The sequence below is a fragment of the Sitophilus oryzae genome, unplaced genomic scaffold, assembly GCF_002938485.1.
Source record: "Sitophilus oryzae breed Bouriz unplaced genomic scaffold, Soryzae_2.0 scaffold_186_pilon_pilon, whole genome shotgun sequence".
NCBI lineage: Eukaryota > Metazoa > Arthropoda > Insecta > Coleoptera > Curculionidae > Sitophilus > Sitophilus oryzae.
The window spans coordinates 403,476-425,814 of NW_022146579.1; the positions used below are offsets into that span (position 1 = coordinate 403,476).

At 32.2% G+C, this 22,339-nt stretch overlaps 1 protein-coding gene across 6 annotated transcripts in view; it reads left to right on the top strand.

Moving 5' to 3' along the window:
• The window catches only part of LOC115883355 (E3 ubiquitin-protein ligase RNF216-like), a 100,489-nt gene that overhangs the window by 20,982 nt on the left and 57,168 nt on the right, over positions 1-22,339 (top strand). For all 6 annotated transcript variants that reach the window (XM_030901712.1, XM_030901713.1, XM_030901716.1 and 3 more), the window contains 4 exons: positions 837-902; positions 9,552-9,614; positions 18,203-18,271; positions 21,039-21,143. In XM_030901712.1, the coding sequence (XP_030757572.1) occupies positions 837-902; positions 9,552-9,614; positions 18,203-18,271; positions 21,039-21,143 (303 nt within the window). The remainder of the gene's footprint in view (positions 1-836; positions 903-9,551; positions 9,615-18,202; positions 18,272-21,038; positions 21,144-22,339) is intronic.

Here is a 22,339-nt window from a genome sequence, read left to right on the forward strand (position 1 = left end):
TCGCGTAGTGACCCCGCAAGTTCTTCAGAATGTTCGAGAACGGTTTGGAAATAATTTGTATTACTGTATGGAGTTTGACGGGCAACATTTTCAGCATTTACTTCATTAATAAGTTAAGTTTTTTTAATTAATTCAATTTATACGTTTTTTGCAAAAAGTACTTTTCAAATTTCAATCCTTCATATTTTCAAAATGACTCGACCGATTTTTAAAAACGAAGCGGGGAAATATAGAGAATAGAAAGCCCTTTTCATTGCGGCACCACTTGACACCCCTTCCCATTTAATAAAAGGTGGGGGATGACACCCCCGCTTAAAGGGTTGAAGATTTTGCAATCATTTTTGGGACAAAAGTTGTCCCCCTCACGAACAAAATTGATGTGTTTTGGGCTTTTTCAAAAAATAAATACCCTGGTCGTTATGCCTTGCGGAACGTTTTCGATGGGCCACCCTGTATATGTATATTTGTCGTAGGTATGAAAAAAAAAAATAAAATATAAAATGGACGAACTTTTTCTACTAATTGAAAATGAATGCCACTAATTTTGACGCTTTGAATGCTTACATTGAAATTAGAGGAACAAACTTCTACGCTAATTGAAATCACCAATTTTGAGGTACCGAATGAGGCTTAATAGATCAATATAAAAAATTTTCATTAATTACCGTACGATCGAAAAAAAAATCGCGTCGAGTGACCTTGGAAATAAAGATCTGTGGCATTTACCATATAATTTTACTTTTCCTCATTTCCAAGCCAGCTCTTGCGCCGTTTTTTTTTGCGTTCGTATATAAACTATTACTCGATTTTAAAAAACGCACTTAAAAATATTGTAGATAGGCCTAGCGAGCCAACCGGTCCATTATATGAAACTAAAAACCCTGTCCCGTCCTCATTTAGTGGTAAGTATATCGAATATACTAATTTGCTCATCGAAACTGCGTGGTCAGACAGTGATGTAGATAGCTTAATGGAAAATCAAATGTATTAAAATGAGATAAAAGTTGGGTTGGTACATTTTTTTATGCGGTATTGCCGGATTTTCCATCAAAATTTCAAACCGCACATATGAAAAATGTTGCATCTAGAGTTGGAACTTTATTTCACAATTAGTTGCTCAGTTTACTACAGCTGTAGGAGATTATATTTAGCTTAGATATATTATCTTCATTTCAGTAGTATACTTGAAAATTTTTAAAATACATTGTTTATTTTTTTCTACACACATTTTCCTACAAACGTAAAAAACCGGCAACACTGTATGCCGCTTTTTATTTTGGCTCCCTGTCTGTCAACCGGCCATTTATAAATATCTCTGTCGCATGCATTAAAATACAGACCACGCAGACGAAGTGACCAGAGATGCGGTTCTGTAAGCTCGTAGCATGAAATTTCTTGCTAGTGACGGACTATTCTTATGATATTTTTTCGGATGTAATAATATAATTTTCCTCGATTTGCGAAATTGACCCACTGAACTATCATAACTGTCATATTATTTTTGAGGAGTGTTCCATATGTCATCAATTTCTTTCTTAGATTCATTGATATTCCTTGAATATGTACAATCGAAATAAAAAGAGCGCAATTTAATATAGTTTTACATATAAAATATAATTCAAACCGTCTTTTCCCGCGTATTTATTTATCAACAAGCATAATATACTTACAATACAAGTATGTCGAAAAAAAACGGTGTCAGCGATGGCTTTGAAATGAGGATCACTATCATTTTATATGTAAAATTATATAAGGAATGTCATCGATCCTCATTTCTAAGCCAACTGGACGACGTCATACGGTACTTTCTATGAAAAACATTAATGAATTTTATGAAATATATCGATATTTTATCAAATTCCCTACATTCTAAATTTTATTTACAAAATAATTCAGACCATAACCAAGAATGTCAGTGCCAAAACAAATAAACTATATGATATTTTTGGCAGCTATAGGCTTGGTGCATTCTCCACCGGTGCTGCCACCATCAGAGAATATCGTAAACAACTAATATATACAAATACACGGGTTTAAATAGGAAGTATGCGAAAAAGGTCTAACGTGTATTATAATTTAATATTCCAGTTAAAAAATATTTTAGGTGAGTTCAACTACGGTAGCATCCAAAGATATTTAAACTCGAGTTTAAATATCTTTGGTAGCATCACTAGTTGATTAAAAAAGTATACCATTAATACTGCAAATTATATTTTATCTTCTCATATAATATTTATTTACTTTTTTGATTATGTGACGAGCACTTTGTTTACTCACTTGTTTCGTCGAACTGCTTGAATCCATTTTTGCTTTTGATGTGAGAAACTATGAAGCTATAAAATGTTGTTTCGGGAGAGTTGAATATCCGGGAAAGTTAAGTTATTAAATGTTATTGCTCCCAACAACGCTCTAATTACGCTCTCCTTTATGCGTTAACATTTTTTGGTCAATTTTATAAACATTTGAAATTCGAGTTCGAATTCTTTTTCACGTATTTTTTACTACCCAAAACAGCGTTACTACATCACACAAACCTCGTATCTGTTTTATAGTCTCAATAACTGCACTACCAAAAAACAAAAATACTTAAGTATTATGACAAAACCACGATTTCAATATTATTTTAATGCCCTTTAATATATGCTCTTTCCTTAAATATACTGATAATATCTTTAATTTGTTGAAATCAACTGAAATGCACCAAGCCTATAGTATGATTGTGGTATGATGGACTAAATATTTTCGCAAAGAAGGTCGAGTAAGTGTGAGTCACTAGCAAGAAATGACTTTGGACATATTACAGAATCCCACCGGAGGGCTAGTACCGTATGATCGAATAAAAACGGCGTCAGCGATGGCTATGAAATGAAGATCGCTGTCATTTTATATGTAAAATTATATGGGAAATGTCAGCGATTGTCATTTCCCAGCCACCTGGACGCCGTTTTTATCGATCATACGGTATATTGTTATTATTAAATTATACACAGCGATCAACAATGATTGAAACAGTTAACAAATTTTCGACAAATTGACTATTTTCGATTGACAAATTTCTGCTACCTACTTTTACTCTTATATTACTATGGTCTATTTTTATTTTTTATTTAGATATGAAAAATGTTTTTTTTTAAAAGGTTCAACAAAGGGCTTTTAGTTGTTTTAAGTTTATTTATCTCCCCGTGATTCTAGGTAGTCTACTTTAGCATCTTTCTTTTCAGTATGTAATATTTCGAAATTTGCATCAAAATTATGACTATTTTCGATAATTCGATTTGTAGATTGTAAATTCTGTAGAGTAACCAAATCAGATTCTATTTCATACTGTTAAAGGTAAGTGTATTAATTGAAAGATTATTCTTTTTACATTTTTATTCCATGCCATTTATTCCGTCTTTTTATTTGGTAGATTTTAATACTTATAATTAAGAAAAACTTTAATTGCATTTATAAACTTATCACTTATAATATCACAAGAGCTTAAATTATTTTCGGAAATTTTTTTGAGGGCACGAATATTTTGAAAATTATCCCGAGTCGAAGACGAGGGATAATTTTCCTAAAATATTCGTGCCCGAAAGAAAATTTCCAGGAATAATTTAAGCTTGCGTGGTATTCGGTAAGAAAATTTCACACCTAAATTTGAAAAAAATATTAATCCAACATGACATTTTAAAATAATTTCAATTTGTTAAGTTGGCCAAGGTATTGATGTTTTGACATATTATGTGTTTTGTCATTTTTGTTTGCGATTCTGTCATTAAGCTATTACTAGTTTTAAAACGTCTGTACGTAGAGTAAGAAGTGTATAGCGAAATGTCGCGATTTGGAAAAGTAAACCAACAAGTCATTAAAGAAGAAATTGAAAATATAAAACCAGATAACACCCGAAAATCAAAATCAAGTGTATATCCATCATATTTCGTTAAATAGAAAAATACCAGCTTTAGTTAAATAAAGGCGGTAGAACTATATTTTTAGAACATGGCAATTTCGAAGAAATTCATATGTAGGTATATCTAACATATTTCCTTAAATAAAAATATTACCAACCTTAGTTACATCAAATGCTAAAACTCAAATGGGTAATATTTCAATATATAGACATTGTAGTTCATTCACATTATGATTGTAGATCTTATGTTTACCTTTTCAACTGTCAAAAAATTTCCACTAAAGTTTCGTGGCGCCTCGAAAAAATTTCCGGAAATTTTTTCAGTTGCCATGGTAACTAGTCAACATTAAAGCATGTTATTGGTTGAAAAGTAGAGGTGTGAAATTTTCGGCAAAAAAAACCGGCCACTAAAAACTAGTCTCAATTTCAAAGTTTGATTTCTCGCGAACCACTCATTAGATTTTGATGAATTTTTTTTAAATTGTAAATTGAATTTACTTAACGGATGCTACGTCAGATATTTTTATTCCGAATATATTTTGAGCATATACAGGGCACAACAATAAGACGAAGTTTTGTGTCCGAACTTTGTAACACCCTGTAGGGTGTAGCAGCTATAGTAGTTTTTGCCAAATCAAATCACATTGTAGCATCATCTTTTGTGAGCATTTTGTTTTTTTAATCACATTATCTCTGTTTGTATTGGAGATACGCTGCTTTAAAACGAACGTCTCGGAAAAATGCTTCGCATTCAGAAAGTTTAATGTGAAAATGATCAAGGCGACATAGGCGAAAACGGATTTATCGGTATTTACCATATGACAACAATGCCATTATCTGTGACGGATGTTGCTCGTATTGTGGCTCTAATTGAGCATGGCCGAAGTCAACGTTATGTGTCCGATACCCTGGGTATACCTCGAACAACAGTCCAGGATGCCTGGAATCGGTATATAGAAACGGGAAATTTCACCAGGCGAGTAGGTTCCGGAAGAAAACGGAAGACAAATGCAATTGACGACCGCTTTATTGTTTTGAATACTTTACGAAATCGTAGAATTACAGCGTTTCAGAATCAACATCTGCTTCAAGCCGTGCGTAAAACTCAAGTCAGTGAGAGAACAATCCTACGAAACTAAATGAAAATAGCTTGTCTGCAAGGAGGCCTGCCACAGGACCCCAGATACTTCCAAGACATCGGCGAGCACGTCTTCAGTTTGCGCGTTTACATGTGAATGGGGATATTGAGCAATGGACTAAAGTTCTTTTCACGGATGAATCGCGGTTTTGCCTGCGAATCATTTTTCCGACACATTCGTTTTAAAGGAGCGTATCTCCAATGCAAACAGAGATAATGTCGTGATTAAAAAAACAAAATGCTCACAAAAGATGAGGCTAAAATGTGATTTGATTTAGCAATAGCTACTACAGCTGCTGCACCCTACAGGGTGTTACAAAGTTCGGTCAAAAAACTTCGTCTTATTGTTGTGTCCCAATGACTAAAGAATATAAGGACATGTAACGCCTCTATACGTGCTGCAGCAGAATTTGTGACCTTAGACGCCTTTTCTTTTGGTGGCAAACAATGAGTCATCGATTGGTCACCACCGACAATTTTAGCAATTTTTAATAGTTCGTGTGTAGTGAACTTTGTATAAACTTTATTACAATGCTGATTAGTTGTTCAGCTTTCAAATGTAAAAGCAGCAGTGACAAGAAAGAGCCAGGAGTTACGTTTCATAGGTAAATAAACAGTCCGCTCCACCTTTTAGCGTTTTCTTAAGTTTTCTTATTGAATTCGATAATTATTTTTCTGATATTATATGTACTTGATGTGTGCTATACGTCGACACTAGTTTTGTACCTTTTGTTAACATTTTAATACGTTTTTTTCGTAATTAATTACTATGATGCCAGCGCCTACACCATAGGCGTAGTTAAAACATTTATCAAAAATATAAATATCCCTTCAATTAGCTAAGTTAAGAAAAAAATATAGCCACGGCACTGTTTGGTGCCATGGTAACAATTTGCTCTCGGGTGTTATTTGTCCTTGAATTTTTTAGTCATTGTTGTGTTCTGTATATGCTCAAAATAAATTCGGTATCAAAATTTCTGACGTAGCATCCGTTAAGAAGGAATTAATTTACCGTTTAAAAAAAAATCATCAAAATCTAATGAGTGGTTCGCGAGAAATCCAATTTTGAAATTGAGTCTAGTTTTTAGTGGCCGGGTTTTTTTGCCGGTGGCTGTAGTTAGCCTATAGGTTTTTAAAATTTTTGATATATGTAGAGACAATGTAGAATCTAAGGGAGGGGGAAGTTAATCACCGCGACTTTATAGATCTATTGTGTCCCCCTTTCTTCAGTTATAACTCATCATATAGTTTCAGGGCTTTAACAAAAGCAAGTATCTGAGACAGTTTTGCAGATGTTAGTGCTCCATCTCCGACATCAGTCGTACCAAAGTTTAAGACATCATTTGCATTCGCCGTTGTTTTTTAGTTTCAATCTACTGAGGTGTTCATTGAGGAGACAATGTCCTCATAAAAACCCCGTGACAATCCGAAGATTGTTCTTAGTTGAATGAACGAAAATCTTTGATTTTTCTCGGTCGCCCTGAGAAATGTCGTCCAGTGTCTTAGACCGTTGGAGGATTCCCATTCTGGGTTACGGATGGTTCCAGGTTCTTGAGTTCTGCTTTGAGATGGTTTCCACTTGGAAAGCAGAACGGTTCTGGTCCGTTTAGTGGAGTATTTGCTCCTTTTCGAGCTGGCTCATTTGCTTTTTCAATGCCTTCTATGCCTTGGAGGTCTATCACTCGGAGGAGGAGTACTTTCAAATAATTTGTTTTTGCATCAGTATCAATCACTAATCCTAAAATCCTCTAACACAGTATCGCCAACTATTGCAATTATTGTTGATTGGTCCGTATATTGGAGTATGCTACTTATTCAGTGGTAATATTTTACTAGCTTGTACGTCACACTAGTCAATTCGCATACCCAACAATGTTGCCGTTTGTTGTCCCTTAATTTCATGATTTTCAATTGTCAGCTAAACTAGAGACGTTTATTTATGAAAATATATGATACTTTTGATAAGCTACTAGATCTTAATTTTCACTGCTTTTTATTCAGAGTGAACGTTAGTCAAACCACCTAGAAAGATTTTTATCTACTATTTTTGAATTCAAATATTATATTTTGTTTATAAAAATATTTAAGATATATTAACAAAAACTACTTTTGATAAAGTATTATAGTAACGTAAATCATTCTGATGTCCAACATGTGTCTACATCTATAACTATCACAATATTTATTAATGGTTACTTGAATTCTAGCTGGACAAAATCCACTATTTTTTTACTCTCTTGAGATTTAAGATGACGTTTTCCAAAACCTCTTGATATAAGAAAACCTGAACGGTGACACACGTAGCTAGTATAAATTGCTTTAGATGTTGTTGAACGTCTTTCTAAAACAGATTTAATTTATGTTTCCCTTTCGGTTTCAGAAAACCACAAATTAAATTGTTCTGCTGAGAAAATCTTCATGTAATTTGTTTTAACACTAATACCATAATCCCGTTTAAAATGTTCATGTAAGTCATCTATAAACCTACTGACAAAATCACACACAGGGCATTTTTTTTCGGTATACCTTTTTTCTAATATTTTGTACAGGAATATTATTATTTAAAGCATCACACTATGGTTTCTAGAAGCTTTTTTTGGCCAAAATACATATTTTAGACACACTGTATATGGACTTGTTTTGTAAGTAGAATGCAAGCAGATAAAGAAATGAAGAAGACCACATTTATTATATAATATATATTATTTTTGTTTAGTTTTTATTTTTATTCCTTATCGGCATTTATATTTAGAGGTTCTAGTGAAGTATTTGTACCTATTCAGTTGTTGTTTATTTTCGGAAGAGTTTTGGTGAATATTAAGTGATCTATTTCAGTGGGATATAAAAACGGATTACTGTTATTTTTACACTTTATGGTATTATTTTTAAGAAATCACTAACAATTACACATAAGAATCAGAGTCCATTATTTTTTAATTAACTAAAAATAATGAGTTTAAGACAGAACATAAATAAAAAGTTAAAAGTTTAGTTTGACTTATAAAAAATTCTCCATGTTTCTCCACTAGATGTTATTATAAACAATCCTTTCTGAACATATCAAAGAAAAAATTGGCTGCTACTAGCTGCAACTTTTTTTTTTAAATTTTTTCAGCTATGTATCGATTGAAAAAAATAGATCTTTTGGAAAAATGGCTACGAGGGGCCGACAAAGTTGAGAAAAACGGGAATGTTTCAAATTTTGTAAGACATAAATTTCAGAATAATGAACAAGAACTATCAGGCACAATGAAAAAAAAAATAAATCGCCTTTGTATAAATTTTGAAAGAAGATGGCAGGCGGCTTCGCGGCGTAAAGATTTATTTTTAAAACAAACTGATGACTGGTTAAAGAAGGATTTTATCCTTAGTTAAATGAACCCCCTCCATCCACATCATCTGCCGGCCGCCCACGATTACCTTTTTTGGAGCAATCTTCCAGAACTTGGAGAAGAACGGCCTCAAAAGTTTCCGAGAAACATAAGCAGGATTGGGCTTTACTTGTGCAGGCTGCTTTGTAAATTTAGTTATCCTGCCGAGATGTACTTAACCTACTTCGTGTACCTGACTTTATCGAAAAGAAGTTAAATGAAGAACAACTTGAAGAGAAGCATGAAAAAGAAGAGGAATAAGAGGAGGAAGAACAAGAAGAAGAAGAAATGCAAAAAGAAGAAGAGCAAGAAGATATTTCTAAACAAGATTGTTTTTTGGACTGCAGTAATTCGATGATTGATCAACTTTCTTTTTTGGAACTAGATACAGAAGTTGCTTCATATGTAAAAGTTAATCACATGTTGAATGAGAAGATAAAAAATAACTTCAATATTTTCCATTAAATGTAAGTTGTTTAATTTTGGCCAAAAAAGTAGCCTCTAGAAACCATAGTGCATCACCTAAAACAGTTCTATTATTATCCGTCAATCAATGATATTAAGATCAAATTTGCCATTCTTAAAGAGGACAAAGAAAGACACAGTCAAAGTCTATGCACCATCATTACTAATATCCTTGATAACAATGCTTCACTTGAATCTGCCTCACTTCTTTGATAATTTGGTCAATTACCTTGTGCCACTTGTGCATATGATTTAAATGATATGCTAAACTCTTCTTTGCGCTAAAACGTTTATTAAAAAAATCGCAGTTAAATGCATATACTTTAGTTTTTAAAAATGCTATTTCCTCTATCTGATTCGGATGAAATGTTTTAACGTGTTTCCGAAGCACACTAAAATCCACAAAACTGCGATTATGACATTCTCACTGCTATTAGAAATACTGGTATTTTACATTTATTAACCAAATAAATTATATGGGGAATGTCATCGATGTTCATTTCCAAGATCATATGGTATATGTCTTGTATATGTGAACCGTTCGTAAGATAATGCCACAGCAAACGGCAACATCGTTAGGTATTGGCTAGTAGGACGTAGTAGGACGTATTAGGTTGGCTAGTAGGACGTAGAAGCTAGTTAATATTTTGATTAAACGGAATTTTTTAATTTTCAAACCTAGGTTCAGCTTATAAACCAACTTCACCTGAAAAACCAAGTATTGTACCTATTAGCAATAGCATAAGTAAGTAACAAACTATACCGAGTGTTTCTCAAAAGTGGCCCATCCTTATAACTTTTTTATTTTTTCAGATGTGTAAATCTAATTTAATACGTCAATCAATTCTCATTTATGTTATATACTAACATATCAAATCTCGTTTTTTTTTATCTGAAAAAAAAATTAAAAAAGTTAGGGATGAGCCACTTTTGAGAAACACCCGGTATATAACATTAATAAATTCTACGAGGTTAATCTAAAAAGTTTCCAGCTGTAATACAAAACATTTTTTGGAAAATTTGTTTTATTTCTCTCTGCGAACACGCACTGTTTATAGAGAAATAGGATGTTTTTTTCGTGTTCAAAAAACAGGTTTTGAACAAAAAACAAGTCAAGAATTTTCGAAATAATATTTCACATGTGAATTTGATGGTTTATAAATGTTTATAATTATCTATTTTTTGGTCTAGAAATGATTAAGCTTTATTCAAAGACAAATTAGTGGATAAATTGTGAAAATTAGTCTCTCTATTTTTCTAAATTCTAAAAATAATTATAAAGTTCGGTTAACTCAAAACATAAGCTTCATTCAGAAGCTCCTAATTAGTGGAATAAATTAGTGATTTCAATTACACTTTATACTTTTTAGTTTACGATTATTCACAATGTCTAAAAAACACAATTAAAATTAATAAAATATCCTAGCAACAACTTGCGGTAGTCTGTTGTATCCATAGAGAAAGCATAATATTTAGCTTATAAAACAATAAACTTTTGATTTCTAACTAAAATTTTTCTTGACGGGTGATAATCAAAGGCCAAAACAATGACTAAAGAATAAAAGGACAAATAGCACCCGAGACCAAACTGTGACCATTCTTCCAAACAGTGTCGTGGCACATATTTTTCTTAACATGGCCGCTTGAAGCGATATTCATATTTTTGATAAATGTTTTCACTACGCCTATGGTGTATCCGGTGGTGTCATACTAATTAATTGCAAAAAAAACGTATTAAAATGTTAACAAAAGGTACAAAACTAGTATCGACGTATAACACATATCAAGTACATATAATATTAAAAAAGTAATTATCGAATTCAATAAAAAAACGCTTAAAAGGTGGAGTGGATTGTTTATTTCCCTATAAAACGTAACACCTGGCTCTTTCTTATCATTGTGCCTTTTACACTTGAAAGCTGAACAAATTACCATTGTAATAGAGTTTATACAAAGTTCACTAACACAACCAACTACTAAAGATCGCTAAAATTGTCGCTGATGACCAGCTAATGACTCATTCGTTATGTCCAAAGAAATGGCGTCTAAGGTCATAAATTCTGCTGCAGCTCGTGTATAGGCGTTACATATCCTTGTATTCTTTAGTCATTGGGCCAAAATGACACTCCTCGCAAATTTTGAAGTATGGGGAAATTAAAATAACTTTCGTTGCACATCATAATACGACCACCAGCAAACTCCATAAGACGACGCATGGTGTCATTGATGACGTGCAACGAAAGTTGTTTTAATTTCCCTTCAGTGGAAAAGTCAAAAGTTTTTTAACTTTTTCCAATAATTGAAAATTACTACCACTAATTATGACATTCTGAATGCTTACATTAAAATTAGGTGAACAAACTTCTATGATTAATTGAAACTACTAATTTATTCCACTGATTTCAAGGTTCTGAATGAAGCTTTAGTGGAATTAATTTGTGGTTTCACTTACATTTTATAGTTTTTTATTCTTTATTCTTTTTAAACTTTTGATTTCTAACCACAGTTTCTCTTGACGGATTATAAACAAAGCCCCTTACGGCATTACTCGCAAATTTTGAAGTATAATTAGTGGAAAAAGTTAAGAATTTCTTAACTTTTTCCTTTAATTGAAAATTACTAATTTTGGCGTCCTGAATGTTTACATTGGAATTAGAGGAACAAACTTCTAAGCTAATTGAAACCACTAATTTCGCTGTTCTGAATGAAACTTAAGACAAGCTGGAGAAGCATAAACGTCGTTTCCTTAAGGTTAGTGTCAAAGTGTTAATGTTAAGAGTAAGGTTAGGACTAATACAAGAAGTAATGAACCAAGCAATGCTTCCATATACATAATGACGTGGAAAACTTTTCTGGTTGCCCGTGTATACAGGGTGGCGCCTCTCATACGCCGCGAAAGCTCCAAGGAGAACGGTACTTTATATCGAAGTGAAATTTTGGCAGCATGTGTAGGTTAACTGAAAGCATTTTATAAAAATATATAGAATTATACAGGGTGTTCCCAAAAAAAGTTACACACCAAAGTTGTGTTTTTTCTAATAGAACACCCTATATATTAATTGATTTTCGGATTTTAGGAAAAAAATAAAGGTGAATTTTATTCAAGAAGCATATACCTAAAATCTAAGGATTTTGACATATTTCGCGTTTTGTGAAAATGAAGAGTAAATTTTAAATTTCGATAATAGCTACCTAAATTTTAGTTGACCTTGTATAGCCTGATATTTAATTACAGTAACCATTGTATGTTAAATCAAATTGAAATTTGACCCGAAAAGTTATACAAGGTGAGACAAAATTAATATGGAATATTAGTCACTTTTAAAAGCAAGTTACTGCTTTATTTTAAATGGAACACCCAGTATATTTTCCGGTGTTCAATGGGAAATTTATATATCTTCAAAATATTATTAAAGTTGCCTACCGCTCAGACAAAGATTTTTCAAGATATTTTAATTTTTATGATTTTGCGTCAGTAAATCTTTATTATTTGAAAAAATCTAGGTGGCTGTATGATACACCGTTTGTTAATTTAACAAAAATTAAAGATTGTAAAGTAAAATACTCAAGGGTAATAAAAAGATACACCTTTAAAACACATTTTAAATTATTACAGAATTAAAACTAGATATAAACCTATAATTATGCAACAAAAATGAGCTAGATGAAATCAAATGCTCAAAATGCTTCCTTTCCTGTTAACTTCATAAAATGATTGTTTTTTCAAAAGGATCTTTTCATTTTAAAAGGCATAAGTGGAGTTCTACCTCGAAAAGCAGCTACAATAATTTCTCTTATGTTGTCGACACTAGTTGGCCGAGTTTTGCAAACACTGGCTTTAACATATCCCCATAAAAAAAACCTAGACTAGATAAAATCAGGACCATTTAAGTATTCTATTAATTGATGAATGCACACTGCAATCACCAACTAATAGAATCATATCTATTCTTTCTGATGTAGGATAAGTTTGCATTTTCGGCAAATTTCTTAGAAATTTTTTTATCACAGCCACCTAGATTTTATCAAATAATAAAGATCTACTCAGATCAAATCATGTAAATGAAAATATCTAGGAAAATCTTTGTTTAAGGGGTACGCAACCTAAATAGTATTTGGAAGAGACATAAATTCTCCATTGAACATCGGAATAATATGCTGGGTGTTCCATTTAAAATAAGAGAGTAACATGCTTTTAAAGGTGACCAATGTTCAATATTAATTTTGTCTCACCCTGTATAACTTTTTGGATCAAGTTTTAATTTAATTTACAGTACAATAGTTGGTTTAATTACATATTAGGCTATACCGGGTAAATTATAATTTAGGTAGCTTTTATTGTAATTTAAAAACTGTTCTTTATTTCTAGAAAATGTTAAATATGTCAAAAACCTTACATTTTAGTCATATACTTCTCTTATAAAACTCACCTTTATTTTTCTCCCAGAATCCAAAAATCAATTAATATATAGGGTGTTCCATTAAAAAAACACAACTCTGATATGTAGCTTTTTGGGGAGACCCTGTAGAACTCTCTATATTTTTAAAAAGTGCTCTGAATTAACCTACATATAATAATAATAATAATAATAAAAAAGGTTTATTGTTCCAAATCACATACAAAATACATAATATATAAATTATTTTAACAATTGGAACAAAAGGCACAGTCAGCTTCCTTCAAAGTCGAAGGTGCTGTTGAGGCCACGAAAAAAAAATATACAACAATATTACCAAACAAAAGGCAATAATAATATAATTTTGCACAAATCAATATCATACAAAACTAAAAAAAAGACCGTACAAAAGTATTATTACGACACAAAAAAGCAACAATCTTTAATAAACTTAGAACTTTCTACTTAAAATAGCACAAGAGGATTAAAAAAAAATTAAAAATTATATCAATTCATTCCGGGAGCAGTTGATTCTTAATTTTTCTTTTGAAAGACAGGACAGACCTCGAAAAATCAGTAATTGTGAACTTATTTATTGACGTAGCAATTTGGTAGGAAAATGACTTTTTAAAGAATTCTTTTTTATGAGCGGGTATGGTTAGAAGATGTTGTCTGCGGATATTTAGGTTATGCACATCTGTACGAAATTGTAATTTGTTGTAAAGATAAGGTGGGCATTTATGTTTCAGAATTTTATAGAAAAAACATACCGAGTGCAAAAGACGACGTTCGGACATGTTAAGCCAATTAAGTTCTCTAAGTTTATGTGACACTCTTTGTCTTCTTCTTATTCCGCAGATCAATCTTACGCAAGAGTTCTGGATTTTTTGTACTCTGTTGTTATCTTTTGAGTCGAGAAATGGACCATATACATTATCTAGATAATTAAAATGAGATAGAACAAGCGTGTCACATAAGATTGTTTTAGTTTTTTGTGATAAAAAGTGCCGCTGTGAATATATTAGTTTTAATTTTGAAAAAGCTCTGGCCAAGCAGAGGGTGATATGTCCGTTAAATTTTAGTTTATTATCCATGACTAGACCAAGGTTTTTGCAAGACTTCTGAAATAAGATAAGATTATCACCTAATCTAGGTCTAACATGCTCCATAATCATATCCCGGTAACTCTCCGCGCAGAACAATAGAGCAGTTGATTTACTTGGATTTAAATCAAGCATATGATCCGAGGATACTTTCAATATTCTATCCAAATCAGAGTTAAGTTTTCTATGTGCAGCATCAGCTTGATTCTGATTAAAAGATATATAGATTTGTGTGTCATCGGCATACAGGTGATACCCACTGTACTTAAGACTCCCTACAAAATTTGAGGTATATATACTAAATAAGAGAGGACCCAAAATGCTACCCTGTGGGACTCCAGATGAAACACTCAATATCTCTGAATAGTTATTCTCCCAAACAACTCGTTGACATCTATCTGTCAAAAATGATTTTATAAACGATGAAGCTTCTACTGTAAAACCTATGTATTTTAAAATAAGTATTAAAAGTATGTGGTTAAGCACATCAAAGGCTTTACTATAATCGAGAAGTACTAGTACGGTAGCATTATTCTTATCCTGGGCTCTCACCACATCATCAACAACATCAGTCAAAGCACTGCCACAGCTATAACCAGCTCTGAACCCCGATTGTTTAATGGGCAAGATACTAGTAACTGAAAGATAGGATCGAATTTGGGTTTCCATTACTTTTTCTAATATTTTCGACAAAGTTGGTAATATTGAAATTGAACGTAAATGGCTGAATTCTGTGGGGTTACTTTTTTTTGGTAATGGTGTCACATTAGCAAGTTTCCAAGACTTTGGGAAATAAGATCTCTGAATACAAGAATTAATTATATCAGTTATATAAGGCACTATATGAGGACAACAAAAAGATATCAAAGAGATATTTAGATCATCGGATCCAAAGGCTTTAGATCTAATAGCCAGAATAATATGAGATATTAAATCTTCTGACACAGTAGAAAAAGAAAAAGAATTTTGAGGAAGTAAACTGTTGTTATTATAATAGTCTAAGATATCCTTTTTAGGAATATTACATGTTTTTGTTGTTTGGGTAAAATATCCATTAATTTCATTGACATTTTGTAGGTTTTCTGGAATATTACTAGTTTTGTTAGACAGTATATTAAGTCGTCTTAGCTCATTCCATTGTTCCTTGGCTGTGGAGGTTTGAAACTTATAGTTAAGGTATGCTTTTTTCTCTGATCTAATTGCTGATGTTGTTAAATTCCTCATTTGCTTGTAATAATTCCAATGTTCAGGATTTTTTGTTCGACGATAACGATTTAATGCCTGGTTTTTAAGCGTTTTCATATATTTTACATTGTCTGTTATCCACGGACTATATGCATATCTTTTACACTTGATTAATTTCATAGGCGCGTGACAGTCAAAAAGTCTTAGAATGAGATCAGTCAGAAATGTAACTTTTTCGTCAATATCATCCATACCAAAAATTAAATCCCAGGGAGCACTCTCAAGATCCGATTGAAAATTAGTTAAATTCATATTTTTAAAATTTCTATATTTAATAGGTGTTTGACTAGGCTTCCTTTCTATATATTTTAATACTACGTAAACCAGAAAATGGTCCGAGACACTTATATCCTTCACACCAGAATCCTGGACATATTCAGTGTTACAACAAATCACATCAATAAGTGTAGAACTAGTACATGAAATTCTAGTAGGAACAGAAATAATTTGCTCAAGATTAAAAGTTTTGATTACATTTTGAAATTGTATGGTTTGCGAGCTGTCATTATCTATTAAATTAATATTTATATCACCAAAACATATTATTTCGCTGTTTTGTGTAAAAAAATCAATAAGCATATCCTCTAGGTATGATATAAATTCATTATTATTTGCATTAGGCGGCCGATATACAGTGCCTATAATGAGAGTTTTTGCGCCACATTCAAGTTTAACCCAAAGATGCTCAACAACATCCACAGACTCGCCACGTAAAATATCATAAATGAATTGGTTCTTAATATACAAGCCAACACCACCCCCCCGTGAATGCCTGTCCTGTCTTACAAAATTGTATCCCGGAACATCTATAATTTCATTGTTAATATTAGGCGTCAACCACGTCTCTGAAATTCCGATCACAGAATAATCATTACTTAGAACATGGTCTTTAAACGTATCGAAATTATGCACCAGAGATCTAATATTTATATGTGCTCCGTTAAAAAAGGTCATTGTAACAATTTATTAAGAAACAAATTAATTAATCGCTATTCAACTACAATTACAGCCTAATAAACTTAATCCATTAATATAATATAAATATGTCTAACCAATTCTAAATCTAAAAGGTAATTAAAGTAATCTTCTTAATATTTAAAAAAAAAACAATTCTTGTAAACAACATTAAAAATAAAGACACATTTATCGACAACACTATGAGTCTTATCTCGGTATATGAATGACCAACAGAAAAACTATCATGGGCATCAAGTTGGATTTTGACCGCCAGCACCAATAGAATAAAATCTGTTGCTTACTTGAATTTATGTATGTTTCCTGGTTGATCTAGAAGTAGTTCTTGATCTTTTCGCTTCGGACAGAGGTGCTTTGGTTGGTGAGTTGCTATTATTTAGTTCCCTTTTTTTTGACTTTTCGTTTTCTATGGTTTGGAATTTAGCTGTAGATTTTTCTTTATTTTCAATACTTAAAGATGCCGGCACAAACACTTCTTCTGAGTCAGACGTTGGATTCGGTGATTGTGGCTTAGTGCTTAAACTTCTAGATTCTTCCTGCAAAATTACTTCGTTACTTGTTGCTTTCAGTTGATTTGTAGTGTAGATATCGCCATTTATTTGAAGTCTATTGTTTGACAATATTTTTGCTGAGTAATTCTTTGCTCTTGCCTGCCTTAAGTGTTCTTGTAAAATTTTTCTTTCCTGCCTGTCTTCATACGAAAGATCTTGTGCAATTGATATTTCGGTATTTTTTAATTTGTAGCAATTCCCAATTATCAAATTCTTCTTTAGATTTGTCACAAATTCTACTTTGATTGGTGGCCCGTTTTTTGATGATACGTTATTCAGAGTATAAATATTGTCTATATCGTTTTCAGTTATTTGGACATTTAAATACTTTTGAAGTAGATCGAGCGTGAACTGTAATATATTATTATTATCCTTGTTATATCTGGCTCCAAATATAATTAAATTTTTTCTTTTTATGAATCTCTCAAACTTAATTTGATTTTCCTCAATCTTCGTGCAGCGTTCTTCTAAAATCTCGATTTTGTGAGCTTGTTCATTAATTTTATTCAGGAGTTTTTCAGTTTCTTCCTTGAAATATTCTTTTAATTGACTGGTTACTGCCGCAGATGTTTCTTCGGAAGATTTTTTTATTGTTTCTAATATTGTGGTAAGATGTTCGTTTGATAAGTCAACCATTTTAAGAACAGGTTTTGATATTGGTGCAGACCTTCCACGACTTTGTAGCCCTCAATGTTGATATGATGTTGATATTAAACTTGACCTTGTATTTTAAGTTTTCTTCAATTATTTATCTTCATTTTCCACACAAGTTTCTGAATTTCACACTACACATTTACTATCACTTGTTCTGTAGAATGCATAATTATGAATATTTTCTCTTTACCCGTAACACTGAAATATGGTTATCTATACGGAGCACTGTTTTTCGAGTCTTTCGTGTTTCGATCAATCGTAAACTCATATGCTCACAAAATTTAATTTCATTACAAACTGTCGTTCTCCGTGGAGCCTCCGCGAGGCGCCACCCTGTATTAAATTATAATGAATTAATTGTAAATACATTTTTCAATATATTTAGTAATAAAAAATTTGTATTTTTAGATGAAAAGTCTAGTGTGCCATTAAATTCAATGCGTTCAAATGAAAAAACAAGTATTTCTTCAACTAACGGTAAGTATTAAATTATATACCTATGTTTGACATTAAGAAATTATGTATTAGAATTATGTTGAATATTGGTAAATAAGTATATAAGTGTAAAAGAAAAACTAAACTATCGGGTAAAACCGACAGTAAGATTAGCCATGAAAATATTACTACCCATAGACACCCAGACAACCAATTTTCATTCAAATATCGATGTTGATGTGAAATTATTAAAAAAAAAAGAAATAAAAATGACACACTTCTACACCCTGTATCTCCGAAACGAAGCATTTTAAGATATACCTTTATATGAGCTGCTTTTCTTATTTTTATCTGCAGAATATGCAGCCAAATTTTCACGATTACAATTTCGACCACCCTCATATTATATTGATAACAACCAACAGAGTTTAAACCTTTATTTTATCCAAAATACGGGAAACACACAAAACTATGATAATATTTTTCTCAAGCAAACGGTTGGTTGATCCATGCCTAACTCTTATGGAAGCGACAGGTTGTAGCCGATAGTCCATTACTAGACGCACTAGGGGGCTCAATTAGCAACAAAATTTTAATTTTTACCGGTTTTTTATCGTCAAATGTAAAATTTAACCTGTGAACAGCTGTCAATTTATATTTTATTGTGCCTGTTGATTGCGATCCAGTTATCCATAGATCCTGTTTTAAATTTGTTTTTGATTTGTATACGGCTCTGTTCTTGTTTTTTTAAACGGTTTTATTTAGCTCGACCCGTACGGTATTTATTTATTTGTTTGGGTCAAAATTAGAAATTGAAATTTAGAGATCAATCATCAGATTGATCTGAAATTTGGTACACACCTTTAGTTCCGATGACAATACAAAATAGTAATATCAATAACATTGTAAATCTAAGATGGCCGCCGGTACAAAATAGCGGATTTCATATTTTTCCACAACCCCCTCAATATGGGTATCAAATGAAAGGGCTACACTAGTAGAATACTGTGATTATGACAAAATTTAAAATCCAAGATGGACGTCGTTACAAAATGGCGTAATAGGTGAGGGCATGAGTAGTCGTGTCCAGAACAGTTGTGTCCAAGATTGTGTGACGTTAGAAGGACAGATAAAAAAAAAAAGGTGATGAATTTGTGAAAATGTTGCGGTCCAACATTGACGTTACAAAAAGATTGGTAAATGGTGCTATAGGCCACATTACAGAAATTGTTTGGCCTCAGTTCCGTCGATCCCAAATGTACGAAACAGATGTACCATCAGTTTGGATTGACTTTGGCAGAGACGGCATACACGTTATACACCCGAAAGCCATACAGTTTCCAGCAAAATTCAATTATGGTACGGCTGAAAGAAGGATGCTACCCTTAATTTTGTCATGGGCATCCACCGTCCATAAAATGCAGGGCAGCACAGTCGACCATGCAGTAGTGTATTTGGGCTCAAAATTGTTTGAGGAAGGGCAAGCATACGTGGCTCTAACTCGAGTCAAGTCTCTGGAAGGGCTATGTATTGAGGAATTAGATTGTAATAAATTATCAGGTAAAAACCATGTAATAATGATGCACTAAATGAATTAAATAGAATGAGGAATATTCGGTAGGCATTTCCGTTAAATACTAAAAACTAGAAAATAGAAAATCGGTAAAAAACTTTTTAAGTTAAACGGTTTTTATCTTATGTGCACTGAAAACTAGAAAATAATAATAATTAGGTATTTTGAACTTCTAGTTCAGAAATATTTTAGTACTAGGCAGAATAGCTTTTAGGCATATTAGACTAAAATAAAAACGTGGGGCCCCTCTGAAATCCTACCTATGGCAAAGCATATCTTTATACTTTGGTAGATCATGAGCTCGGCGTTCGTTGGTGAAGCCGCCACGGCTGGTTATTGATTGTCAAAATCTCCAGTTACGATTATAAGTCGATGCAATCCACACTTGGTATAGAAGAAAGTATTACAGCAATAGTTAATGGGCCCCACGTTTTTATTTTAGTCTAATATGCCTAAAAGCGCGCTATTCTGCCTAGTACTAAAATATTTCTGAACTAGAAGTTCAAAATACCTAATTGTTATTATTTTCTAGTTTTCAGTGCACATAAGATAAAACCGTTTAACTTAAAAGTTTTTTTACCGATTTTTTATTTTCATATTTTTTTAACTGTCGACAATGGTTTTTATGTGTTGTGTTACTGGCTGTAAGAATTACCAAAAAGATGCCCAAGTGCATATGTTTCCGAAGAATCAAGTAGTAAATGTTAACACGTGTTACATAGTATAAACCAAGATAGTTTCCCTTCCTTTGAGATTGTTAATTAATCGTAAAATAGGTTGCCCTAATTGTTATAGATCTAGATAGTTTTTATTGTTATAATATTTTGTATTGTTTTTTTTTGTTATTATATTCAGTTCAATAAAGATGGTTTCTTATATTTTTTTTGTGTTTTGTTATATCCCTAATCCCCTTTGTCATTTTAACTTAAATCCATTTATTCGAGCAAATTGGTTCTTTCTTGAATCAATTTACTTAAATAAATGGAAATATCCAGAAATATAGGAACCATCCATTTTAAATTTATGTTGTATTTCGTTACTAGACCCACTAAAAGGCACCACCGCTCGGTCCGGACAAAATGTATTGAGTTTCCTATCTATTTTATATTATAGTATCTTATATCTATGATCAATTCTTAAGAGATGATTTTCTTTTATCTGTGATCTGTGATATCAACCGAAAAATAATTTATATATCATCACATTTTATTTCTTATAATATTTTCTGTCTTTTAGAATACGGTGATCACTATATGGCAAGACCTTCATCAGTAAACAGTTTGGATCGAATTGAACCAATGAAGAAAACTACAGACTATATTAATAATTTTTCGTTTAATGGTAAGATAATTTCTATATGTTTTAGGGATCACGTATTTTCTTAATCGCGGTCAAAACGCAACGACTTATTGTACGATTTGCTCCCATCGAAAAAACGTTGCAGATAAAACGTAACGTGTAGGACAGCACCCCAGTAGCATTTTTGGACACATTTTAGGTAATGTTTGTAATAATTGTATCTGTTTCTTGGTACAAAATGGAAACGGTGTGCCACAAATAGGAAACATTTTCGAAACTATATATTTTATATGGCTTTATTACATGTGTTTCTAATGTGGTGGCACTAGCCGTTTCCTGAAATGTTTCGCTGCGGTATCAAAACTTCTAGAGAAGTGTGTATCCACGATTGTCCATTGTGTCCACGATGTTCCCGTTTTCAGCAGCCACTGTTTCTAAATGTGAAGAAACAAAATACCGAACTAAAATAGTCTATGTCTATGTATGGATTTCAAAATGAAAACAAACATCAACATTGTGGACCTCCGCCATAATTTTTTTGTTTTAAAATCTTTGTTTTTAGGTTTTCTTGCACAAAAAATGTCTGGCAAAAGCAAATTCATCGTTTAATTCAATAATGTACTTTCATATTTTTAATGCCCCCCTTCTATACAGGGTGGCGTACCTCATTCGCCTCGGTTGATTATACGAAAACGGAAAAATGTAGAAACAAAATATTTTATGGGTTTATGTGGGGAGGCAACGTGCACTATTTAAAATTATTTTGAAATATACAGGATGTCTCAGAACTAAGATCCATACCAAAGTTATATTTTTTCTTATGGAACATCCGGTATTTTATTTCATTTTTGGATTCTTGGGCCCAAAAAAAGGAATTTATTATAAGGGTTAAATATGTTTAAAATCTTTGGTTTTTCAGATATTTAAAGATATTTAAATATGCATGCTAAAAAAGAATTGTTTATTAACATCCTGTACAGGGTGTCCCATTTTAGTTGAAATCATACGGTATCTCCGTTATTAGTAAAGATAGGAGGATGCGGTTTGCACAAACCTGTCCCACTTTTTTGTCAAACGGAAGGTGCTGCAAACAAAATTTTCATAGCCTTCTTCGTTTCTGAGCTACAGGGTCTTTTTGAAAATTTTGCAATTTGGGACACCCCCTGTATCTCTGTTATTGTTAAAGGTATCGAGAAGGTGAATACTGTTTATTGTAGAACTTTTTACGTAGAATACAG